Source organism: Tetrahymena thermophila, assembly GCF_000189635.1.
Source record: "Tetrahymena thermophila SB210 genomic scaffold scf_8254665, whole genome shotgun sequence".
NCBI lineage: Eukaryota > Ciliophora > Oligohymenophorea > Hymenostomatida > Tetrahymenidae > Tetrahymena > Tetrahymena thermophila.
In genome coordinates this window covers 37994-65351 of record NW_002476432.1, presented here as the reverse complement: position 1 = coordinate 65351, position 27358 = coordinate 37994, and the positions used below count along the sequence as shown (strand labels likewise).

Here is a 27358-nt window from a genome sequence, read left to right as displayed (position 1 = left end):
AGATAGTGACAGAGAAAAATGTCGTTCAACGATATTTATTCTGAACAGGAGTACAAGTAATCTACTAAAGTAATAACTAAAAGGTATGGTTGAAATGATAATCTTTTTTTATTAAGACAGAAGAAGAGTTAAAGCGACTGACATTAGAGGAAGACTTGGGCGAGACAAAAAGATCATTTTAAATTCTAACAAAGGGATAGCATCTTCAAAAATGGGCAGTAAATTTCTAATTTTTAAATACATTAAATCCATTTAAGGCTACGAGGCTGCTATAATGGCATAATTTTCAAAAGGCGAGCATTCTCTATTTCAAATTTTCTCATGTTTAAAATAGATTTACTCAAGATTGCATAGGATTTTGTAGGAGTAAGATGCATTTCAGATTTTGTTTCCAATTATCTCAGTAAATAAATTCATTTAAACTCTTATAATGAATGCAATCTGAAATTCAAAAAAATATTTTAAAATAGGAAGATATCTAAAACTAAGATGAAGAATTATAGATTGAAGCAGCAAATAGTTTAGTCAAAGCCTTAGAGTAGAAAGTAAATTCTTCAATTGAATTAACTTTTTTTTAAAAAAAACAATGAGTTAATTTAAGAGTCAATAATAAATTGCATAAACAGTTGCACTCAAATATAGAAAATTTTTAAACACAATGTTGGATGAAACATTTTTTTTTTGCTTCATAGAAGCTTGGAGAGTTGCTTAATAAAATTGACATAATTATAAAAAAATATAGTTTTTGGATTAGGATCAAATGAAGCAAATCTATAATCTCACTTTGATAATGTTGAAAATATGGAGTTAGCCAGTCTTAGACAGCTGGGTGCTAGTTTTTAGGGTAAAAGAAATTATATCATTTTAAGAAATTATAAAAATTTAGGATTTAATGAGGCAAATATCATAGCATTTTGCTAAAAGAATATTTAAACAAAGCACCAAGTTGATCAATCAGTCAATCAATCATTAAATTAAATAAAATAAAATAGGAATTACTTAAAATATTGCCGTATAATTTGATTGAAGATGAAACTAATAAGATTATCCTTTATCTAAGTGACTCATCTTAGCCAGCAGTTAGCAGATACATTTCAGGAAGAATGATAGGATTTGTAGCAGATGTAAGTTTTATTTCAAATAAACTTTTAAATCTTATTAAAATAAAATCTACTCGTTTGTTTTAAGCTAATTTTTAGTAAATCAAAAGCTTATTAAAATATTTTAAAGAGTCAGTTGCAAAAAATAAATAAAACTTTCTTTAATGAAAGTTTAATTAATTATCATAATAAATGCTTATTTGGATTTTGAATTTGATAATTTAAATTATTTAAATGATTTTATAAATGTAAAAAATAAATAGGTTAGAAAGGATAAAATAAAAGGAACTTTATTTGAAAGGTCAAGAATTTTATGCTTAGATCATGACATCGAAGTTAGAAAAATAATGGCTAAAGAAGTCATTTAAAAGATTTGCAAATATATAGCAACAGATTCTATTGAAATGCATTTACTTGATAAAGTATGTTATTTGTATTTCATTTAGTATAGATATTGACAGATTATTTTTAAAATAAATTATCAGATTCTCTAATTGGTTTATGACTCAGAAATTAATGTTAAGTGTGCTGGTATAGAACTAATTTTTAACATTACTCAATATCTTTCTGCAGAGGAGTAAAAAAACAGAATGTGCAAAATATTTATGGAATTATTGCAAAGTCCCAAAGAAGAAATTCAGATTTAGATGTCCAGCATGATTGGATAAATTTTTAATTAGCTTGAATAGTTTTTATGCAAAAATTAATAAAATGTTTAGGCAATAATCAATACCTTCAAAGTAATTTTATAGATAATATTAGTTTATTTATTTATTTGCTTCTTTTATATGAAAAAGGAATACGGCTCTTCAAAAAACGTGAAGCTGAGAATCAACTTTGCTTACAATTTTCCTGCTGTCCTTCATCTAACAGATTCTAAAACAACTTTTGATAAACTAAAAAATAACTATATTAATTAGATACTAAAAGATGATTCCAAAGAGGTTAGATATAAATTAATTTCTTCCTTCCATGAAGTAACTGGATTAGTTACTTATGAAGACCTCTAGAAGCATTTACTTCCAATATTTAAAGAATTAATTAAAGAAAACGATAGTGCAATTATATTGAGATTAGTTTAAAATATCGATGTAACCATTAAAAACTTTATCAGACCAGACACAAAAAAGTCTGATGACTAAGATGACCAACAAGAGGAATAAAAAAATAATGTAAATTTATTTAAATCTTAATATCTTAGTTATTAAAAGATTCATTCATTAATATTTTAGCAAGAAGATGCTTACATGACTATCTTATTACAATTCTATATAGACCAAGAGCAAAGACATTCTTGGAGAATAAAAGCCCTATTTTTAGAAAAACTACAAAAGTAAATAAAAATATTCATTTTTTTTACTAAAAAACCAATAAATTACCAAAAAAATAAATAAATAAATAAATAAATAATACAGAAAAATAGGAAAAAATAATAATTTTAGCATGCATTTAAACAAAAATATTATTCCAAACTTTAAATAGAAAAATTTATATTAAAATTTTGTATTAAAATAAAAGTTGCTTGCAGTTATTTAATATGAACAAATTTTATAAATAATTTATTCCAATGGTTTTGGAAAATTTAAGGAAGGATCCTAATGAAGTGAGATATTAGGCTGCAGGTGTATTAATTAAATTTATTTGCTCAAACCACTACATCAACAAATCAAAGGAATTAATTACTGAAATGATAAATAATTTTTTTAAGTCTAAGTCATATTAGTAAAGAATTAGTTTCATCTATTTTGTAGAATAGGCAACATAAAACTTTTCTAGAGATTATTTTAAAAAGAGCAAGCTATTTTGCGTGCTAGAGTTTGCCTCTGATCAAATACGTGAAGTAAAAATGAGATTAGCTAAGGCTCTACCAAAAATAAGATATATGCTTAATGAAGATGATGAAGAATCAGAAGATATGGTTGATAAATTTGAAAAAACAATATCTCAATTATAAAATAAAAAAGATAAAGAATTAAGTTTAGTAATTAATTATTTACCTTTTTATAATAGAATAATTTATTTTATAACCAAAAAATAAGATTTTAATTGAATTTAAGGTTTTATTTAAGAAAAAAATATCTTCTTTGTTTTGCTTGCTAACAAAATTCATTCACAAAAAATATAATTTAAGAGAAAAAATATAAAATCAGAGAGTGTTTTTGAAAGAAGAAAATAATTATTTTGTTTTGTTTTGTTAGAGAAATTGAAATAAAAAATAATTTTATTTTTAAAAATAGTAAATGGAGAAAGTGATGGAAGAAATAGACGAAATAGATTTTGAAAGTGAAGAAGTTCAAAAGTAAATTGAAAAATAGGATGAAGATAGAAAAAAGAACGAAGAGAGATTAATAGCTTTAGAATTAAAAGAAAGAGAAGAAAATAGTAAAACAAATAAAGATGACTACGATCTAATATACAGATCTGAGTTATCCAGCAACAACTTTAATCATAATTACAAAAAGAGATATTCTGCTCGTATAAATATGTCACCTAGTATAACTAATCAACCTGGTATTAAGTCAAAATTATCTCTACAATCGCATAATACTAGCTCACTTACTTCACTTAAAATCAATCACTCTAATTCAGTTATTACTAATACAACTACCACAACAACTTCTTTATATAGTTCTTCTTCTCTCAAAAAAGATTCAGGTATTACCACTACCACAACCACTTCAAGTGTAACAGCTACCACCTAAGTGTAATCTTTATTCATATTAGAATTAACTTTTAATTTTACTTTATTTATAAACTCTAAAAATATAAATCAATTACTTCAAATTATAATTTTTAAAATAACTTCTTTTTGAATTTCCCTACATTTTTCTTTCAAAATTTTTACTAATTAACTACTTTATTGTGGAGTAATTTGTTTAATAAGTTTTTATTGAAATAAGTTAAAAAAAATTAAATTATTTTTAAATAAAATTTAAAAAAAATAAAAAAATTTAAAAAGGAAAATAAAAAATATTTTATTGATTTATTTTTGTTGACTATTAAAAATTAGAAGAAAGTAATTAAAAAGAAGTAGCTTTGAGTAAAAATCATCTATCACAACTGGATCTACAACTACTACTTTACCTTCCTTAACTAAACAGCTTACAACTGGAACGAAAGTATAAACAAATAATGGCTCAGATTTTAAATCTCCAACAACTTTAAACTCAAGTGGAATCCCAAAAGGAAATTCTACAGCGACTTCTACGATTAAAAAAAAAATTTGAGAGAAAAATATTACCACTTGTTTCAATAACAAATAAATAAATAAACAAAAAAACATAATAATCAATTATTATTTGCTATTTTTTTTAGTTATTCTAACAATTTATATATACGAAAGTATCTTTCTAAATAAAAACAGATGCTATCTATCACAAGATTTATTTTTTCCTAGAAAGCTGCTTAGCAATCTATCAATCAATCAATTAAGCGAGCAAGCTAACTGACTAACAAAATAACTAAATAACCAACAAGATTATCTATCTATCTATCATTCACAACAATTGTAATAATTACTATATTTAAATTATGTAAAGATCTAAAACTCAATTCAAACAGTTTTTATTCGTAGGCAGCAGCAGTATATGTGATATTAAAATATATAATCTGTACCTAAATAAATAAATTAATTTAATTATTTTGATTATATTTCATTCATTTCTTTATTTCAAAAATATTTAATTAAACAACAAAAAATTAAATAAATTTAAAAATAAATAAATAAATAATTTATAAATTTTTATTTTAATTTTTACTCAATTCAATTAATCAAATAAATAAATATTTATATCTAGATTCAAAAAATCTTCAATTTATCAATTTCCTGTTTGCTTTTTCTAAGTATTTTGCTTAAACATGTATTATTTAAAAAGAAATCTATTGGTACAACATTTTTAGTTTTATTTAATGAATAAATAGGTTTTAAATTTAATGATTAATTCTATTTTTGATAAATTATATTTGAGGTTTATTTTTAATATTGATTTTTAAAAAGAATTTTTACTCAATTTGATTAAATTAATAAGATTTTTTAAAAAGATTGAAAAGCTCTTCAATTTATCAAATTTTTTGTTTGCTTTTTTCTCAGTATTTTGCTATATTATTCATAATTTAAAAAAAATCTATTAGATTAGACATTTTTAGTTTCTCTTAAATGAATAAATTGGTTTAATGTTAAATGATTATTTCTATTTTTGATAAATTATATTTGAGGTTTATTTTTAGATAGATGGTGCTTTGAGATGTTGATTTTTAAAAAGAATTTTTACTCAATTTGATTAAATTAATAAGATTTTTTAAAAAGATTGAAAAGCTCTTCAATTTATCAAATTTTTTGTTTGCTTTTTTCTCAGTATTTTGCTATAATACTCATAATTTAAAAAAAAAATCTATTAGATTAGACATTTTTAGTTTCTCTTAAATCAATAAATAGGTTTTAAATTTAATGATTAATTCTATTTTTGATAAATTATATTTGAGGTTTATTTTTAGTTGGTGTTTTGAGATGTTGGTTTTTAAAAAGAAAGTTGTAGGAAAGGCGAATATTAAGTAAAGCCACCAACCTTAACGTTTGCTTAACTAAAATTTGGTTTATTACATCATTTAAAGTATTCAAGAGAGATTTGTTAGATATTATAGCAATTTTAATGAAATTTCAAGTCAAAGTGACATATTAAAATTAATATCGTACTAATAAATTTTGTAGAGATAGCTTCAATTTCTTAGTAAAAATTCAAGCTTTTTACATAATTTTACCTATATTAGTGATGCTAAATTGTATGATTAATTTTTAATAATAAAATGGAAGGGAGGGTACAAAGTAGAAATGACTTAAAATATCCTCTTTTTTAATGATTAAATCAAAACATTCATATTAGCTAGATAGCTAGCTCACTTTTTTAAAATTTCATATAATTTGTTTGCAAAGGGTCTGTCTAGTCTTGCATTTTATTTTCAATAAAATATAAAAATTGCTTCTTTTGTTTGTATTTGTTAAAACTTTATAAAATTACATAATAAATAACTGCACTTTCACTTATTATTGTCTTATCTTTTTCAAATCTTAGCAAACAAAATTAGGTATTAAAAGAACAAAAATGGATTAAAACGCACAACAAAGCGTAAATTTCAATTTCTTAGTATAGCATTTATGTTAAACAGTCTTTATTTTTAACTCTTATTAAAGACTTCAGGAGCAGCAGTTAGCAATCTTCCCAACGATTACGAAGAGAGATACAGAAAATTGAAAAAGAAATACGCTCTTCTACTTCAAGTAAAATAATTTTAAAGAATGTTTTAGATTTACGAGTATTAATATTTTAAAATTAAACAAACAAATAAAAAGGAACATCAAAAAGTTTTAAATGAATTCGAAAAGTCAAATGAGGAAATTCGTATTTTAAACAATGAAAAGGCATTCTTAAAAAATAAAATAAATGATATTTTGTCTCGCAACGGGTTTGATGTTTAAAGTTTTGAACAAGAAGAATAATTAAAGGAAGGCGGATCATCTGCAAACGATCAAATTAATAAAATGGAAGATTTCTCCAAGTAAGATGACTCTGCAATCCAACAAGAATGAGTTAGTGATTGATAAAAATCTAGAAAAACGAATTTAATTACTTTTAAGAAATTTGTATTACTTACTATATGTATATAATTTATATTTCGTAGCAAACGCGTATCTTTCTAACAATTTTCTACGCAATATATTAATAAATATTTCTATCAATTTATTTTTCTTGCAGCTAATCTTTCTTTTTTCATAATATTTTCATCACACAAGCTAATCACTCAAAAAATAAATAGCTTGCTTAACAAACAACTTTAATTCGAATTTTTCGCAACAAATATCAATTTTTAAAAATCCCAATTGAAATGTGTTAAAAATTTTGATTTATTATGTTTTCATAGTAAAGATTAATAATCTTGCATTAATTCCTTGTAAAAAAACAATTTATATACTTTTAAAAAACAAGTAGATTAAAAAGTATTTGGCAAAATAAAATATTATTTTGCATAAAATAAACTTTATTTAAATTGCCAACACATCTAAAAATGTTAAAATAAAATTTGCATGATCTTTCGTATTCAAATTAATTTGCTAAAATTAAATTTTAGAATTAGAATTAAATTAAAAAATTAACTTAAAATAAAATAAAATTTGATAAACCTTTAAATATATTTTGAGATATAAATATATATAAAAGTAAAGGAATCATTTTAAAGATGAAAATAAGCAAATGTAAGTAGAAAGAAATATGATGAATTGTTAGTATAAAATTATACTAGAACCTATTGAGTTAGTAATACTTTAATAAAAATACCTTTACTTATTGGTATATTTTTGTTTGTTTTTTTATTTGTTTAGAAAAAATATTAATTATTTAAATTCATTCTAAAATACTTCTTTTTACTTTAAAAAATTAGTGAATACACTAAATACTTTACAGTAAAATTATTGTAACATTACAAATTGTGTAAGATACATTATTTGTAAGTTAAAAGATATTCTTCTCTCTCACATTCTAAAAAATGAATAGATAAATAATATCTTATACTATATAGCCTATTTTTATAAATATTTTATTTTCAAATTTTCATAGTTAATAATAATTAATAAATAATTTAAATAAAATTTATAATTATTAAATTTATTTTAATGCAACAAAAAGAAACAATTTATTTATTTAAAAAGCAAAAACAAAAGCTAATAAAAATTTTGATTGTTTATTTTATTTATGAGAATGCTAAATGATAAAATTTTAAGAGTACTAAGAATAAAAATACTTGAGTAAATAGGCATATTTTATAAAAAAGCTTAATATCTATCTCCTTACAGAAAATGATAACAGTTAGTGTAATTAAAAAAAAATTGCTAAAAATTAATAAAGTTCCTAACCTTAAAAAACATTAAATTTATTTAAGACTCTTAGATTTATATTTTTGTGAAGGATTGCATATTTATTTTTTAGTTGATTAATTTTCTCAATATTTGATCATTTACTATACATAAATACTTACATAATACCTACTTAAAATTCCAAACAATACTCAAAATATTTATTTTATTTAACATGAAAGAGAATGTATTTATTTTAGGATTATTTTAATACTTTTTAAATTATAAAAGATTTATTGATTTAGTTAATTAATTTTACACTTTAACTAAAATTTATAAAAGTGATTAAATCAAATTATTATTTTTATAATTAAATCAGCTAAAATAATCAAACGTAAGTATGTATATATTTAAATAAATTGATGATATTAATTTATAAATAATTATTTTCTTTTTGAATATTAATCAATTAACCAGTAATAATTTAAATATAAATTCTTAATAAAAAATCTTTAAATTTTATTGTTTCATATTATTAGTTAATTTGCTAATTGTAATTTATTTATTTATTTTAATTTATAAAAGAAATTATTTGAAAAAATTAAATTATTTTTTTTATTAGCTTATTACAAGTGGTTGAAGTAATATATTTTCTTTATGATAAAATAAATAATTTTTAGATAAGCAAATTTAATTTAAATAATAAAAGAATATATATTTGACAAACATTTTCAGGAATTCTTTAAATCAATCATATTGTCAAAAACTAACAAATAAATATTTTTAAACATAACAAAAAGTTATCAAAAATAAAATGTATTAATTTTTTTTTTAATTTAAAAATAATAAAAAAAATAAATTGTTACTTATGTTTATTTGAATGGATGCATAGTTTTTAATAAAATTTTAAGCTATTTAAACAAATTATTTTCATTCCTATCTTTCAATCTTTACAAACAATCTATTTTCTTATTTAAAAAACTCTAAAATCTAATTACAGTCTATCTAACTAACTCTAACTTCTCTAATGTAATTTAAAAATCAATTTTTGAATTAGCTTACAGATTTTCTAAAACCCATAAATACGATATTAATATATATAGAATGATTTTAAAATTATTGTCTACAAAAAATTTTATTTAGATGTTTTTAAAAGTATTGATAAATAAATAAATACATTCTCAATAAATCAAATTCTTTCAAGCTATTAAAATCCGATTTAAAAATATTTATTTTATTAACTGAGTAAATATTTTGGCAATAAAATTCCATAAATAATCTAGAATTAATTTTAATTTTTATTTGTTATTTTAAAATATTAAAGATAATTAATAAGATGTGTAAGGTTTAGTTTGAGAAATCGACGAAGATGTGTGTGTAATGAGTATTTTGATTGTTTCGAAAATTCAAAATCACTTTTTAAATTAAAAAAATAAGTTCATTAATTATGAATTTAATGATATATAGCCATCAATCAATACTTTTTTGAATTGTAGCTAATTATTTTTGCTTTCAGATTCGTTCGTTCTTCTATCTGTTCATAAAAAATAATATTTTGTTTCTAATCATTTGAAAGTAACATATTTCTTTTAAAATTTACAATTCAATTTTAAGCTTATTTCAATCAATATTTTTAAAAGATTTTTATAATTAATCAAAATAGATTTATCGTTCAATCATCTCAGAAAATAAATTAGAATATTCATAAAATTAGATTTTTTATATTTTGAATTTATATATTATTTTTTATTCATATTTATTAAAATATATTCTGAGTAAAACCAATTTTGAAATGAGAAAAGACAAATAACAATAAATAAATCAATCAATCAAGAATTTTTTTGAGATAAGAAAATCCTATTTTATTAGCAAATACAAATAATTAAATAAAAGAAAAATAGTTGTAATTTTTTATCAAAGTTTTTAGACATAAGTGACATATCATTTGAAATGAATGAGATATTTATTTAACAATTAATAACTCAATTTGATTCAATTTTTTCAAAGTAATTCCTTCAATCAATAATTCCTTTTTGTAGTAGGAAATTTGTTGGATACTGATTTTAATATTTATATAGAATAGTTTATATATATTATTTTTTAATTGGTGGGTATGCATGCATACATCCTTTCTTTCTTTCGATTATAAGCAAATATTCAAAATCTACTCTTTTTACAAAATAAAATTTTTTAGTTGAGATGATTAAAGTAATAACAAGGTTTTTCGCTGTTGTTGTATTTTTGTTCTTTTTAATCGTAGATTAAGGAGCAGCTTCAGAAGCTCATAGCAGAGTGTTTCCTAACAGAGGAGTTGCTGTGTCTTCGAGGACTTCTTAATCTCAGCTTAGCTGTCTTAGAGGAAAAGGATACAAGGATTACATTGTAATTTCAGCATTCGAAAATAATGCTCCTAATCCTTTCTTCTTTGAAAATTATTACAATGCTGTTGCTGCTGGCTACAAAGTGATAGATTTATCTATATCTATTTGCCCTACGATGTAAAATACAACTCTTTATCTTAATAAGATCATGCAAAATTTCTTTTATAACATTCCAATTTACACCAATCAAACATTAAATGATTCGAATAGAATGAAATTCGACATGAATTTAAGAAAGAATATTATAATCAAATTTGATTCTCCTTTGAAAAGCTGCATGCAATGGAGAGGCCATAATTATGAATTTAATTGCAATTTCTTTAGCGATGTAAAAAACATGTTGCAGTTGACTTATTTGCAAGATTTTGGAGTTCAAACAAATTTTTATGAATGGACTCATCTATTTGGAGGTGCTCAGTCTTGCAACTCAGAAGATAAGGATTATCCAATTTATTACTACCCTTTGATATGGACAGGAGATCAATAAGGAAATCCCAATTTCAACACTACTTTGTACAATGAATTTGCTAGTTAGATTATGCCATAAATGAAACTGTACGAACAAAGAAATGAATGTGGTGGAAATTTCGAATTCATATCATTTTGAAGAAAAATAAAAACAAATCAAAAAAAAAATAATAATAATAAAACAAATCAAGTTAAAATAGAATGAAAGAAAGTAAATAAATAATACATGTGTATTTTTGTTATTATAAATTGCACAATCACTTATTGTATTGAAATATAGCTATCAATATTTACTGCTTTATTTATTAATATTTTTTTTTATAACTTTGCGCCAATTTATTTCCTTTCTACTTTTTAAATTTAAATAAAATTCTACTCTCATTAAACCCTGTTAAATTTTGTAAAAAAGAAAATAACAAACAATTGGTTTTACCCTCCGAAATAGATTTAAGAGTTTTTCAAATTTCAATTTAAAGGTTTCTATAAGGATTTAAAATAGCTCAAAAAATTAACAAAAAAAAAGTTTAGAAAAATTAGCTAAAGGAAAACCTGCTGCAAATATACAAGAGACCTGCTAAAAAGATTCAATTTTTTCAAACTGTTGTTTTTAAGAAATATTTTATAAGGATTTAGAGTAATTGTTTTATGTTTTAAAGAAAAGATAAGTAGGATATAAAAATTATATTTTAAACCTGAATTCATAGAGTCGATTTTGATTATTTATTTATTTAGAATTAATCCTTGTAAATTACATAAAGATATTAACTAGAAGAGTTAAAATTCTCCTGAAAGAACCAATAAAAAAGTAAGTTAAAAATAAGATTTTGTTTAAAATAAAGATATTTATTTATCTTTAAGTATCTTTCATAATTAAACACAGTGAAAATAACAAGATTAGGAGAAAATACAATTTTTGATAAGACATTTTTCACTCATTTAATTTCTTATCGTCTTCCTTATTATTTTGATAAATTTGCATTATTATACATTAAATTTAAGACGAAATAAGAAATTACAAAGCTAACAAAATATGTAAACTTCAAACTAATTTGCTGATTAGGGGTGAATAACTTATTAGAGAGAAATTAAGATATAAGTTAAAAGAATCATTGATCAAATAAAATTTTAAATTTAGCTGTCTTAAGAAAAGGATATTTTATAAGAAAGACTATTTTTATATTCATTTTTTGTTTTTGCACCTAAATTGGCTTCTATCTTTATCTATTTGTTTGTTTATTGCTGGTATTTTAGATATTAAAGCAAGCACAAATTTTTTGTTATAAATGAATGAATATTTTAGCTACCTTTGTAAAGTGCTAAAAATATAGTACAAGTAATAAGTAGTTAAAATTTATTTATTTATTTAAAATGATTCAACTACATTACATTTAATATCATGGTCCCACTCACATAACTTTATTCACCATGAATAAGCAAGTACCCCCACCTTTCATATACTTAATTTATGAATAAAACATAAAAGCGTGTTAGCTTGTTTATTAATTTATCTATTTATAAATGAATGAATGGCTGCATGATTAAAATTTGGCTGAATTTAATGAAATCTAAGCAGCCGTCGCTGACGATGTTTAATATATAATTTACATCTATCTTTTATAAATTTATTCCGAAATGATTGAAACTAACTTTTAATTTTATTAGTTTGTTTTTTTGAGTGAATGAATGAATTTGTCTTTTTTGTTTATTTTCAGTTTTGAAATTATTAATTTAATTAATAAATGAATGAATGAAAGGTGTAAGTCAAACACAGGCTTATACAAGGAAGAATGTTCATAGTAAAATTTTCAATCAGAATTCATAGTCAGTTTTTTTTAATAATTTATTACTTAATTTGTTTTATTTATTGGGCCCCCTTTTTAATTAATTATTTGTTTATTTATTTTCCAGAAATAGGATTTGCTAATATACATACATATATACAATCAATCAAATATTAATTAATCGACTGATTAAAAAAAAAAAAGGGGACCGAGGTGGGGGTTATTGGAATTATTTAAATATTGGATAATTGAAAATTTGATAAAAATTAAAAAAGCAAACAAATAAATAAAATAAATCTTAATAAAAACACAAACTATAGCTTCTACAATTATAATGAGCAAAACTATTATTATCGCTTTAATTGCCACCTTAGTTGCTACTGGCACTCTCTTCGCTTTCTAATTGAACTCTAATTCAAACAACCTCTAAAAGAATAATAAGGTCTCTGCAGGTGTCTAAGGATCTTACACTTACTTTGCCTTTGAAAGAGAATGGCCTGGTACTGTTTGCAAGGTCAACAAGTGCACTCCTTCTTACATGGGTAACTTCGACTCCAAGAACTTCAACCTCCACGGTCTCTGGCCCTCTGGTTTGGAAAGCAATCAATGCAGCTATCCTTAAGATTGTGGTAACACTCACTTCTCCTTCTCTAACATCAGTCAACCCACCAAGAACTACATGGATACTTACTGGGTTGGTCTCTACTCAAGCACCTAAACTTTCTTGGACCACGAATGGACCAAGCACGGTACTTGCTACGGTAATGACTAAAACTAATACTTCACCGTTGCTACTGACTTACACAAGAAATACAATCCCATCTCTGCTTTAGCTGCTAAGAACATCGTTCCCTCTGACAGCAAATCTTACACTGTCTAATAAGTCTAAAGTGCTTTAGAATCTGGTTTCGGAGGTCCTGTTTTCTTACAATGCAAGAAGGTCAATGGCTAACAAATGCTCTTTGCAGTCGACATGTACTTCAACAAGGCTTTAACTGGTGTCATTTCTTAACCCTGCACCAAGCAATCTTCCTGCTCTACTTCCCAACCCATCTACCTTCCCACTGTCTGAGTTTGAAATTATTTTCAACAAATGACTTAGTATTTAAATATAAAGATTTGTAGATATAAAAAATAACAACAACAACAACAACTAACTTTATAGTATAATAAATAAACTCAACCAAATCTAAAATTTAAATAAAATATTTATTAATAATATTATTAAATGTAAATTATAATATTCATCCAATGTTTCAATACTACCTATAATATAATCAAGGCATTATAAATGCAATTCAATCAAACCTCCCTTCTCTGTACTTTCTTATTCTCTCTCTATATATTGTATGATCAATTATCTTTTCTTATCTATACCAATTTAACTCCTACTCATTTTTACAAAATTTACATACATTTTGCTAACAGAAAAATTAAGTAACTATAGAATTACATTACTTGATAAGTCTTTATAGAGAAAATATAATGCTAAAGGAAAAATAAAATGAGATATGAAAAGTGAAGACATATTTTGCATATTAAAAAGTAATTGCAGTTTACCAAAAAAATCAGTGATGACCTATTAATTAAATTAATTAAGTAAATAAAGAAAGCAAAAGTATAGATAGATAGATAGGTAGGTAAATAGACTCTTATTGAAATTAATTTTAGTCTAGTCTATCTATTTTTCTACTTAATTGAACTAGCTAAAATAATCTATATCATTCATCACTGGTCTTTATTTTTTAACTAACACTTTTTTGAGTCAATATATATAAATATAAATTGCATTATATGATACTTCAAAAATAACATAGTAAGACTAAATTACAGGGGATAATTCTATTTATTGGATATTAAACATGCAAAATAGATGATATTCTATTTTTATTTTTATCATTTTCTATTGTTTCCTTTGTAATTAGTAAGGTAGATAAATATTTAAAACTTTGCTAGTTTGCTAAATATTAATTATTATTCTTTATTCTTACTTAGTCTCTTGCTTGAAAATGAATTTTATAAAAATCAATTGATAAATTAGTTAGCTAGCTATCTATCATGCTAGGAATCTATCATATGTTATTTAATCTATTTGATACTTTGACAAAAAATTATTCTACTTAAAATATTAATTTAATCTTTTTAAAAGCATTCGTATCGAAAAAATGAATAACTTAAAATACCTCAAAATTTAAAAATATTTCATAAATTTTAAAACCGTTTTTTTTAATTGACAAAAAAATAATTGAGTTAATTTGAGTAGAAAAATATTATAAAAATCAAAAAATTATCTACCATTTTCACAGGTAATTTTACATGAACATAGATAGAAATATTATTAATTAATTTTTCAAGAGAAGTCTAAATAAAAATTGTGTTTTTATAAACAATTAAGTAGCTCAAATTAATTTTTTTCTTAGTAGACCCAAATCATTTTTATCTATCTTTCTTCATGAATCTGCTTATCTAAAATTAAAATTTATCTTGTATAAAAATTTGAATATGCTTTTTAACTTCTGTGAGCGTATTTTTGGAAATTATCTTATAAATTTCATATTCTCTTTGTAAACGATTTGATTCTTTTAATTTTGTTTTTCCAGCTTTTGAGAAATAAGCTTAAAAGTAGATTTCATTAGATTTAAATCAAAAGTAACTTGATTTTAAAGAGTTAAGCCTCAATTTCAAAATATCACGCTGACATTTAATCGATTCCCTAGTTAAAAAAGATTTACTTTTTAATTTTTGACTTAATCTGACTGATTGATGAGTTTTTTATTTTAAATTCTAATTCACAGTTTGGCTTTAGGTAAAATTTAAATTTTCTTCCATAATTCAATCAGTGTTAAGTTAAACTGACTTAACAGGACCCCCTTTAATTTAGTAAAAGGAAAGTCTTTGATAATTAATTATAAATTTAAATTTTTTAAACAAAATTGCGTAGGCATTAAATTTAGATAAGTGTTATTATACGCATTTTTAATTATAATCTTCTTTCATATTTAACTTTGGTCATTACTATTTTTAATACTATCAAATTTGTTCTATCCATTGCATAAGCTCATAAATAAATAAATAAAAAATATTTATTTTTTTTTCCTATTGAAACTTGCCACATAATAATCTATAATTAATTACTGATCTCTTAATTATTCATTTTCTAATATCATTGAAAATTCATTTAATGAAATAAATTATATAAATACATAGATAATGCCTTATTTAATTAATTTCATACTTTATGTCAAATTTATTTCTTATTCAAAAATTAATTTACTAGTAATTAATTTCTTATTTAGATAAATAGGCTGATTAAATTTCATTTATATGAAAAAATCAATTTAAAAATTAATAAATAATTTAAACTATTTTCAATAATATTTTTTTTAATTTTTACAAATCTAATTTAATTCTTTTAAAAAATTTGGAATAAAATTTATAATTGAAATAAAATTTTATTTTAATTGTTTTTTTGTTTGATAATTAAATAAAAATTTTATATTTAAAAATTCATCTTTTTTTATTATTTTAATTAAAAAACTAAAATTATTTTTTTAATTTTATTTGATAGCAATTTATCCAATTTATTTTGAAGAGTTTAGTTATTATTATATAAAAAATTAGATATATCGTATTCTATTTAATAAAAAACAAAATATTATTTAATAGAATAAATCAGTAACTTTACTGATAAATGCAGTAAGAAAAATTATTAACTAAAATATTATAAGAAAATATTCGGTTTTCTAAATCATATGTTTATTTATTAAACCATTTATTTAATATGTTTTTTAAAATTTTCAACTTTAAATTTGTTGTAAATATGTTTGAATTTTATACATAATTTTATTTGATTTATTCTGGCTATTGTTGAGTGTTAGTTTTTTGTTTATTATTTTTATATATAAAAAAATCAATATCTTAATATTATTTATAATTCATAGAACTATAATAACGTATATTTGACTATAATTTTAACTTAGTTAAAGCCTGTTTCATAAATTAAATAAGAAATATTTTTTTGATTCATTATTTTTAATAATTAACATACATGCATATTATTTAAAGTATTTTAATTGTTATTTCATTTTTATTGATAAAATTATTTTTCAAATATAAAATTTATCTTTTTATATGATCTTATTTATAAATAAATTTTAATTTTTTATAAACTATGATTCAATAAATAGCTTTTATCAATCATCTAAATGGAATATGTCTTGAAATAAATTAAAGTGGAGGGAATTCATTCTAATAAACTTGAATTTATAAATTGAAAGAAAATAAATTGGCTTAATAGAAATTATTGATAATAAATTAATGATGGATAAATGAATGAATGCAGGCAGAAAGAGAAAACATTTATAATAAATTAGCTCAATTTGCATGTAACAAACTCAGTTATTTTCAAAGTTTTTTAATTCTGAATAGTATTTTGATGTTAATGCCTTTTCATGAGGAGTATCTATGCAATATCTTCTGTAAATAGAATATCCGAATGCACAAACGCAAGGAATTAAAGTAGCTAAAGCACCATAGTGATAAAATCTAACTTTATTCATATTCTTTAAAACCTATTTATTTTCTTCCCTATTGTACATGATAGTAAAAAAGTTAATTGGAATTGCAAATGCAGCTGCAAACATTTCCATCTTGAAAGTATTTGTTTCAAAAGTGAAGTATTCCTATTCTTGAATTGGGAGATTTTATATACCTCCTTACTAAATTCTTCTTGAATTTATTAACCTAAATATGGGCTCTTCAAAGCCTAATTGCCATTCTATTAGCTTCTCATTAACCTTATCTAAAAATGTACTTTAATCGCTGCTAGCACTCATATTTTTACACTTAAAATCTTCTCTCTTACTTTTCTTGATTATTCTTAACTATAATTAGTTTTAATTTATTATCAAAATCAATTTAATTCCTAAAATTTAACTAAATAAATAAATAATTGGAAGAATTAGTGATTGATTGATGTCATTGGAAAAGATATATTCTAGAGGCTTAAAAACTTATCAAAATCCTGTAATGAATATATCCAGAATACTCTTTATAGCAGTATTAAACTGTCCGAAATTCTAATCTTATCCCTAAAAAATTTAAATCTTCTTTCAATTTTAATACAAATGAAGCAATATAATAAATGTAATAAATTGAAAACTCAGATAAAGTCAGTCAGCATACTTAAGTATTTGTACTAAAGATATATTTGCTTTAAAATTAATGAGAGAAAGTTCAATCAATAATTTAGTTTTATAGAAAGCCATTAATTTATTAGATACAGTAAATAAATGATTTTTTAATTTGCTTTATTTTATATACATAAACAATTAAAATAAATTTTAATTATAAAGTTAATGCAAGTAAATAGCTATTATTAATTAATTAATTAATTAGCTTATGGTTTTTATCTTTTAAAATTGTTGAATGATCTTTATAAATTACTTATATTTAATTATTTCTTACTTAACAAATTTTTGATCATTTTAAGTAGGGATAGATAAACAGAATATGATATTTTTTCCTCTTCATCAATTATTAAAAAAAATAATTGATTTAAAAATTGTATTTGCCATTTATTCCCATTCTGCATTATTTAGAAGAATTTATCATATTTTTATTGAAATTTGGATTTTAGTGTGTATTCATAAAATTTGATTTAAAAATTATAAATTTTATAATTGGTCAAAGTAGAAGTCTCTTTCTTTATGCGTATTCTCACCTGCTAAGTATTTAGAAAATAATGTATGTTATGCAAGTTCATAGACAAATTAATTAATTAATTAATTAATTATTGCTTTTAGTGTATATCTCAAACAAAATCTTTGTATATTGATAGCTTTTATAAAATATTGAAAGTAGGTAGGTAGGTAGATTGGTTTATTTAGATAAATAAAAATAATAAATAGCAAGTTATTTAGTTTTAGTTTCAAAAATATATTAGAAATATAAATAAATATGCAAGATAATTAAGCAAATAGTGATATTGTAATTGAAGATCGTCATATAAATGTGAGCCAATTCTTAGAAGCTAGAAGTTCAGAGATTGGCTACTTTACTCAGCAATTAAACTCAAAAAAGAATGGATCAAATAAAGTAATATATTGATTGAAAAATATGATTTTTAAAAAAGTAGAATTAGATAATTGCAGTTAAATATCTTGTTATTGCAAGTTAATTTGTTTGATTTATTAAATAAATAGCTAGCTTATTAGATGGTCAAAAAGCATTTAAGAAGAAGAGCTATGTCTCATAATAGATACAGAATTCCAAGCAGAATCAGAAATAGAATGAATGTATAAGAATTAGATGTTATTGAAAAGACTTAAGACCCAATCAAATGTCGCAAGCACTTGAGAAAACCTAAATTACTAATGAACTCATATATCAGAAGATCAAGAAGCGATAAATGGATGGAAACCCATTTATGGCATGCAAAAAGAATGAGAATGATCAAATATTTCCAGTAAGTATTTTCTCATATTTTAGATCATAAAAATTAACAAAAGCCTAAAAATAAATTAATTCAATAGCTTAATTTTGCACTTAAAAAACAAAAATATTTTAAAATGAAAAATGACTAAATTTAATTTTAATAAACAAAAAACAAATATTTTTTTTAAATAAAAAATTCTTCATGATTTAAAGAAATGCAAAATAAACCATAAATAAATAAACAAGCAAGTAAATGTGTTAAATTATCTTAAGAAGCAAAAATAAATTATTATTAAAATATTAAATAGAATAAAAAATCAATCATTTTTAATTGAAAATAAAACTAATTTCATTGTTTTAATTAGTTAAAATAAAGGAGTAAAAATAAATTATGAATTCTAGCTAAATAATCGATTTCCTTCTAAACAAATAATAATTTATTTACTTTCTAATAGCAAAAATCTTAAGAAATTTAATACAAAATTAAAAAGTATTTCATTTTTATAAAAAGCAAAAACTAAAGAATTTATTAAAATAAAGATTTTTATTTAGACAAAATAAATAGAAAATATTCTGAAATGTGAAATGGAAACGATTGATTTATTTATTTATGATTTAATTATATTTTTTAATAAAAATTTTAGATGAATTAAGTTTAAATTTTAATGTGTTTATTTTTTAAGATATAAAATAGCTAGGACTCCAAATGAGAAAGGTGATAGAGCTTGCTTTAGATTTGCTAATCATGATTGCACAGTTTATGATAGAAGCTACTATGAATTTATTTTTATTTAGGGATCAAAAATATTAGAGTTTATGGCTAGTCATTTATAATAAAAGGACTATAAAATTTTAATTTAAAATTAGAAGAAGAATTTCAAAATCAGTGATAATTTAGATGTTTATAAAAACGAATTAAATACACTTATTGGTCCTGCAAAATTTATTTGGAAAACAGAATAAGAATTGGTAGTGTTTATACATCCTGGCTGTGTCTCTGAGTGGATCTAAATTTTAACTCTTTATGCTAAGAAGTTTGAAAATCAAACTGATGAGCAGAAAGGAGGTTTGCTAGATTTTTAACATGTTAAAGACAATTATAATATCTTTGATCTGTCTGGTCCACTCTGCTTGTACAAAGTACACTATCTCTTAGCTAATTTAGGATTGTCTGAAGAATAAATAAATAATATTCATCCACTCGTTCGTCATTTTAAAAATGTAAATGATGCAGCTAACTATCCTAAAAATCATATTATTTAGTTGAAATTCTAAGCAAATGTCAGCAAAAAATTGATTAAACCTCCTTTTGATTTTTCCTAAGTGTGTGTTGAAGAAAATCCTTTGAACTAAGATTAACTTAATTAAAGTCTAGTTGATTTGATAACTTATAGCAAATAAGTTAAGCAAGAAAACATCAGCTTGCTAGAAAACATAAAAGAAATCAAATAAAGCGATTATGCTGTAAGATTCAAAACTGTAACAAGAAATAGATACACTCATAAAAAGAAGAATAAAATTTCAAAAAAACAAAAGACCAATGCTTTAAGTCAAGTTAAGATTGAAGAAAAAAAGAAATACGAAGATTAAAAATAGTAATAACAGCAACAACAATTAAATTAAACTGAGTAAATTTAGGAAGAATCTAAGATCTAAACAGAAGAGGTAGAAGCACAAAGTAATAATTCTATCCAACTCGAAGTAACAAATTTGTTTTATTTACAAATGATTTAAAGATATTAAATTCACTAAATATTTAATAAACATAAAATATTTTTAATTTAATTTCTCAAAACTGTTTAATAAAATCAAATTAAAAAAATATCACACAAACAAATTTTGCTTTTTTATTTTAATTTTCATGAAAAATTAAATAAAAATTATTGAATTAATTTAATCAAATTCTAAAAAAAATAAAAAAAATAATTCAAATTCTTAAAAAATTAAATCTAAAATGAAATCAATATTTAAAATTAAACTAATTTATAATGAAAAAAGTTTATTTTTTATTAAATTTTTGAAACTTAAATTTCATTTTAAAATCCAAGAAATATTTATTTTAAGAATCCTGATTTTAATGTAAATCAAAAAATATTGATTAAATTAATAAATGTTTTTATAAATTCAAATTCGTTTCTTTTGAAAATTAAAGAAAATAATTAAATTTTAATACTAAAATTTAAAAATAAAATAAAAAATGTTTATAATATGAAATAGGAAATTAAGTTTGCAAAGGATTTGGTTGAAAGTGAAATTCATTTAATGATAATATTTAACAATTCAAAGCAACACAAGGCCTTTGGACAAGGAGTTACTTTGGTGGTTAATTAAGGAAGAGGTATCTTGGTTTGGAGATTACTGTCATTTATAGCTTGCAAAGCTATTGGCCTAAGTGAATATAATAATATTATTGAAGAAAGTGGTCAGAAAGTATTTCCTAATGATTACCCTTTAACTTAGGCATACAGCACTTTAAACAAAGAATTGGTAAAAAATATTAATTTTGGTTTAGAAAGTATGTTTAATAATTTGATTTGTAAACAAACAGCTTGAAGCAAAAGTAACTAAACATTTCCTGAAACCTAAAGGTAAAAGAGTAAATTATATGAAGATAAACTCACCTTTCCCTTTTAAACCTAATTTCGATTACATTTTGAGTAAATATCTTGAGAGTGAAGATAAGATAATTGCTCAGCAAGAAGATCTATAAGATGTTAGAGTTATTATGGTAGGCAGGGGAAAGCCTGATACTAATTCTTACATTTGTTTGCCAGAGCCAGAAGATTTCAAAAAATACTAAGATATGCTCTTAAAAGACAAATCCAGAGTTTATTCTATTCACGATGAGCCTTCTTATGTAAAAGTAGCTTCTAAATCGCTTGATATTCCAGAACCCTCTCAAATCAGCACAACAAGAAAAATTATCGGTATTTGCTTGCTTTATTGCTTATTAAAATTTTTTCTTTCTTTCCAATTTTGAGTTATAAATTTAATCAAATTTTTAAATTTTTTCTATTTTTATGGAATTTTGATTCAAGAAATTCGTTGATTTTCTAATCTTTTTAATTAAATCTTTATTGTAAAAGGGTTTTTATCATTTGGAGATTTTTCATTTAAATCTGGAGTTGGAAAGGGAAGAGGCTAAATCATAAAGTATTATTTGGATGCTTTAAAAGCTAAAAGCCAAGGAAACAACATGGAAATAGAGGATAAGCAAAAAAATAAAAAATAAAATGAAATATTCTGCTTAATCCGTAATCCTACTTCAAGAAAGTACTATTTGGCAAACCTTTATTTAATTTGAAAGGAAATAATTTAATGCTGATTATAAATAATTAATTAATTAATTAAAAAAAATCAATAGATTTTAATTGTAATTTTATACACACTATTTATTTATATTCATTGTAATAAGTTATCAAAAATTTCATTTATTTTAACTATTGTAAATGATAAAAATTTAATGAAAAATAGGAATGAATTTACTTTGATTGGTTTCCATATTTTATGTTGATTGTTTTACAATTTATTGTTTATCCTACTTAGTAGGTTTAACATTTATTTAGATAGAAATAAAAGCAAAGCAGTAAATAATTGTAAATTTTCTATTTATTGAACTATGAATTTAAATATTTATATAATCAAACTCAATAAATAATATTCAGTTTGGAAAATTATTAGAAATATGCTTTTGCTAATATAATAAAGTAAATCATTAGAGGAATTTATTAATTAATTAATTGATAAACTATGATGATGAGAACATAAATTGAGAAGTATTTTGATTAGAAAGCAAATTAGATATTTAATTAATTAATTAATATTTATAAAGATATATAAATACATACTTATATATAAATAGATAGATAGACATACAGAAAACAAACTATTGTTTTTCAATATAAAAATTTTATTATTAGCAAAATAGAAAGCAAAAAATATTTTAGATAGCAGACAGATTTTAGTTTATTTATTGATTGATTGATAGTCTAGAATTGCATATTAAAAATATATTTGAGATTGTATTCAAATAAGCTTACTAAATCCAAAAAAAATGAGCGTTTTAAATCCAACATAAGAACAATTATCAGTGCTAAAAGAGCATTATAAGGATATTATTTTGGTAAATAACAAATTATTCATATTCATTATAATTTTAAATTGCATTTCATTTCTCAAATTCATTCTAATTTACTTAGAACTGGCCTGAAGGTTACGATTTCTGCGAAGTTTGTCTAATTAAAGAAGGAATGCAACAAGATGATCTAATTTTTTGTGAACTCTGTAATGGCCTTGTTCACTAAAGTTGTTACGGAGGAGAACTGCTTGATAGCATTCCAGAAAGTAAAACAGTTCATTGATTAATTTTATACTAAAATAGATAGATATATTGATATTCTGCAATTTTAATTCAAATATTTGCTTTTTCATTGTTTAGAAAACTTTAAACTTATTATTAGATGATTGGTATTGTGAAAGATGCAGAGAGTACATCAGAGATTATATGAACGAGTAGAAATTGCACGACTTGTCTAGCATTAGATGCTACTTTTGCCCTGAATAAAAAGGAATAGTCAAAAAAGTCACTATTCAACATTCAGGAACGTAAATATGGTCGCATGTTGGTTGCGTTTCTTCAATAAAATCTTTGAACTTTGTTGACAGGTAAGAATTGATTGATTGATTTATATTATATTGTATTGTTAATTAATTAGTAGTAAACGGGTAATTAATTTAATAAATCAAAAAAGATTTCAATTAGATTGAATCAACATAAAGAATGTTAAAACAAACAAGCAAACAAACTATTTATTAATTTATTTATTCAATATCTATTTGGTAAACTCTTAAATAGATAGATATTGATAATCTACCAACTTAATAAATAAACTTTTAGTGAAATTTAGTTATAATTAATTCCTAATTGATTATCAAAAATACAACAAATACCCTCTAATTTTTTCTTCGCTTCACTTTGATCATAAATTGAATTTTAATTTTTATAAATAGTACAAGAAATCTCATAGTTTAGAAATACAGTCCTAAGAGGACAACTGATGAATGCAAGATATGTGGGCTAAAGACAGGAAATTGCGGCTATGTGAGTTCTTTATTTTATCAAAATTTTAACGATATTTCATAAAAATTTTATCTTCTTACTTACTGCATTATTGCAATCAAAATTTAGCGCGAAATACATTTTAAGCGCGTTAAAATTAATTAGTATACAAATTAATCAAAATTTTTATTTATTTATTTTTAATATGAAAACAGTGCCATACTTCTGGATGCAATTTCACTTTCCACTTTTCGTGTGGGAAAAGGATAGGAATCATACAAGATGTAATTACCATGAACACGTTAATGGAATGCAGAGAGAAATAGTACAACTTTTTTTTTTGTTTTTAGAGTTGCTTACTTAATATTTATTTTTTAGGTACAAAAATTCTGAACCAGAGCATCATGTTGTCTTTTGCGAAGAACATCTCTATAATTTAAGCTATGTCGAATATCCTAATGACAAATTTCTCAAAGGTAGCTTCAAAATTATTTTAAAAGTAAAGGATTATTTATAAGTTTTATAATTATTAACAGAATTCATTTAGAATATGTACATTTAAAGAGAGACATTTGAAAATGAAGGAGATAATTTGAGTGTGTTGATAGCAAATCAGTAAAAATGTGATAAAATTGAATACAACAAAAGCTAGCTTTAAGAGAAATATATATAGAAAAAATAATAGCTACGTAAAAGTAAGAAAACAAGCTCTAACTCTTTGCCACAATCAAAGCAAAATATCAGAGATAAAAGTAGAAGTAGAAGTAGAAGTCGCTCTCCTCCAAAAAGCGATAGGAAAATTGCAGGGGGTAAAAAGCCTAAAAGTTCTGAATCCCAATTAGAAATTAGTGAAAAGGAGATCGGAGCATCAAAAAAACCTGCTTAAAAATCTAAGGCGGCTTAATCATAATCGTAGACTGGCTCCAAAGCTCCTTCTAAGGGTAAGAAAGAAGAAGAAAATAAAAGCTAACAATCCAATCCAACTTAAGCTGGAAAATCTAAAGGTGGCATTTCATCTTCATAGTCACTCTCTCAAAATGACAAAGCAAACAAATCTAAGGTAGCAGCAACAACAGCAGCAGTTTCTTTGTAGCCATAAAATTAACAAACCTCATCTAAAAACGACTAAAATAGTTAATCTGGTTTAAGCTAAACAAAAAAACAAACAAAAAAGGGTAAAAACGATGACGAACAAAGCAATTAGCTTATTGAAAATTAAGATAATTGGAGGAGAATACAAAATGTTATGTAGAAGTATGATTATAGGGAAAAATAATTTAATAATAATAGTAACAATAACTCAGAGGAATAAAAGTCAAACGATGAAGCATTTAAAACTCCGTTTTATATATTAGAAGAGCTCAATAAGACTCTGCCCAAGAGGACAACAGTGGAAACATCTTTAAAGAGTGATGCAACTGAAAAAAAAGATAACTTGGAGCAAAGCGAGGATAGCAAGGTTTTACAAAACAATTATGATGAATGCAGCAATAGTGAATTTAGAGACTCAAGCAGCAATATGATGCAAATGATAGAACTTGATTCGACAGTTTTAGATTAGGATAAAATAATTGAAGAGCAGAAATAAAGCGAACTGCAAACTAATTACTAAAACACTTCTAATAGTAATAAGGATAAGATGTTTGTTGTCCCTATTCCTAAATCAAGCCAGTCTAAAGAAGTAAAGGATATCAATAATTAAGAAGATGCTGAATAAAGCTCTAAGAAACTTTAGAAAAAGCCCAACAAGCTTTCTGATGATGAAAAATCTCGTGTGTACAAAAAATTTATAATTGAATATGTAAAATTGAATAGAAGCAAACTGCAAGGACCTTAGAGCTTGTACATAATTCATCCTGAAATGATGTAAATCATGCAAATTTAAGCTGCATTACCTTAACGTAAATGGAAAAAGGAAATAGCTCATTTCTTTGTACAAAAAGAGTGTCTAAATCCTATTTAAAAAGAGGTTTAAATAAAAAAGTGCATTAATTAGAGAATAATTGATTTATTCTCTGACAGAAATATTCCAACAAACATTCCTTCTAAAAATTTCTATAAACTTTTCAAAGCCAATTTCATGATTAAAGTTTATGACAACGTCAAATAACTCTCAGAGTATGAAGATATTTTAGACAACGCATAAGAAAGCTAAGAAAATTAAGATAATTAAGTAAAACCTACAAGTCTAAGCTAAGAAGAAAACGAAATATAACCAAATTAAATTGCTTAGAATTAACAATAAACAACTGAAATATGTAAAAAATAATAGGATTAACCATTAAAAGATAACTAGATTGTTGAAGAAAATGCTGTTGATCATGAAAAATTATGCCAAAATTTACCAGAAAAAATGCAAGAAGAAAAAATTCAAAATGGAGATATTCATTAATAAATATAAAGTGATTAATAGGAAAATTAAGCTGTTTAACAAGATAATAAAGATGCTTAATAGGAAATTTAGAAAGATTAGCAAGAAAATAAAGATTTTTAGAAAAATTAGAATCCTTAAGAAGAGAGTAAAAATGTTGATAGTGAAAAAATCGTCTAAAATGAAAATTAAAATGTCATCGAAGAAGAAATTTAGAAACCTTAATCAGAAAATAAAAATATTGAACAAGAAAATCAAAATATTTAATAGCAAGTTTAAAATGTTTAATCAGAAGATTAAAATATTTAACAAGAAATAAAAAGTAATTAATAGGAAAATTAAAATGCTTAGTAAGATGATTAAAATTTAAAACAAGATAATTCAAGTGATAAACAAGAAAATTTAAATATTTAGGAAGAAAATCAAAAGGTTTAGTAAGAAAATGAAAGTACGTAATAAAATAATTAAAATGTTGAATAAGAGCATAGCTAATAAGAAAAATAAAGTGAAAAAGATATTTTAGCTGAATTACCAGAATCAGTAAATCAAAAAGATGATTTGAAAAACACAGAAACATAAAATAAGTAATAAGAAAATGAAAGTTTTAAATAAAACCCAACATAAGAAAGTGAAAGTAAAATGTAGATAGAAAGTGAATAACCTAATTTATAAGTTGAAGAATAAACAGTAAATGATCATTAAAAAATGCAAATTGAAGATGGAGAAGATAAAGCTCCATAGTAAGAATAAGTATAAGAAGTTGTTTAAAATTAATAGTCAGAGAGCAGTTCTAACAACAACCAATGAAATTAATAAGTGTTAGAAAAGTATTAATTAGCATTGATTTATTAAAATAAAATATTCGTTATTCATATAAAATTGTATATAAATATATTTTTAGTAACTAGTGTTTTTAAAT

At 22.7% G+C, this 27358-nt stretch overlaps 7 protein-coding genes across 7 annotated transcripts; 6 read left to right on the top strand and 1 right to left on the bottom strand. All coding sequences in view use genetic code 6, as the record gives it.

Annotated features, from left to right (window-relative positions):
• Window positions 1-18: 18 nt before the first annotated feature.
• TTHERM_00222320 (hypothetical protein) lies at window positions 19-4327 on the top strand (the record flags this gene model as incomplete). Its single annotated transcript, XM_001014160.2, has 13 exons — window positions 19-69; window positions 117-218; window positions 335-403; window positions 471-545; window positions 743-844; window positions 993-1124; window positions 1364-1522; window positions 1586-1840; window positions 1898-2272; window positions 2333-2433; window positions 2619-3081; window positions 3338-3804; window positions 4111-4327. The coding sequence occupies 13 exons, from the start codon at window positions 19-21 to the stop codon at window positions 4325-4327; spliced, it is 2568 nt and encodes an 855-aa protein (XP_001014160.2).
• Window positions 4328-6199: 1872 nt separating this feature from the next.
• TTHERM_000222319 (hypothetical protein) lies at window positions 6200-6684 on the top strand (the record flags this gene model as incomplete). Its single annotated transcript, XM_012797255.1, has 3 exons — window positions 6200-6223; window positions 6289-6375; window positions 6448-6684. The coding sequence occupies 3 exons, from the start codon at window positions 6200-6202 to the stop codon at window positions 6682-6684; spliced, it is 348 nt and encodes a 115-aa protein (XP_012652709.1).
• Window positions 6685-10143: 3459 nt separating this feature from the next.
• Window positions 10144-10932, top strand: TTHERM_00222310 (transmembrane protein, putative; the record flags this gene model as incomplete). The annotated part of the gene is made up of 1 exon (XM_001014159.3): window positions 10144-10932. One exon carries the CDS (start codon window positions 10144-10146, stop codon window positions 10930-10932), a length of 789 nt encoding a protein of 262 aa, XP_001014159.1.
• Window positions 10933-12908: 1976 nt separating this feature from the next.
• Window positions 12909-13646, top strand: TTHERM_00222300 (ribonuclease T2 family protein; the record flags this gene model as incomplete). Its single annotated transcript, XM_001014158.1, has 1 exon — window positions 12909-13646. One exon carries the CDS (start codon window positions 12909-12911, stop codon window positions 13644-13646), a length of 738 nt encoding a protein of 245 aa, XP_001014158.1.
• Window positions 13647-16968: 3322 nt separating this feature from the next.
• On the bottom strand, window positions 16969-17409 carry TTHERM_00222290 (transmembrane protein, putative; the record flags this gene model as incomplete). Its single annotated transcript, XM_001014157.1, has 1 exon — window positions 16969-17409. One exon carries the CDS (start codon window positions 17407-17409, stop codon window positions 16969-16971), a length of 441 nt encoding a protein of 146 aa, XP_001014157.1.
• A 1123-nt stretch (window positions 17410-18532) lies between these two features.
• TTHERM_00222280 (ribonuclease P/MRP protein subunit POP1) lies at window positions 18533-22313 on the top strand (the record flags this gene model as incomplete). The annotated part of the gene is made up of 6 exons (XM_001014156.2): window positions 18533-18670; window positions 18778-19040; window positions 19693-20710; window positions 21227-21496; window positions 21558-21936; window positions 22096-22313. The coding sequence occupies 6 exons, from the start codon at window positions 18533-18535 to the stop codon at window positions 22311-22313; spliced, it is 2286 nt and encodes a 761-aa protein (XP_001014156.2).
• A 750-nt stretch (window positions 22314-23063) lies between these two features.
• Window positions 23064-27246, top strand: TTHERM_00222270 (PHD zinc finger protein; the record flags this gene model as incomplete). Its single annotated transcript, XM_001014155.3, has 7 exons — window positions 23064-23132; window positions 23209-23353; window positions 23470-23674; window positions 24020-24110; window positions 24284-24393; window positions 24447-24544; window positions 24605-27246. 7 exons carry the CDS (start codon window positions 23064-23066, stop codon window positions 27244-27246), a joined length of 3360 nt encoding a protein of 1119 aa, XP_001014155.3.
• Window positions 27247-27358: the final 112 nt, after the last annotated feature.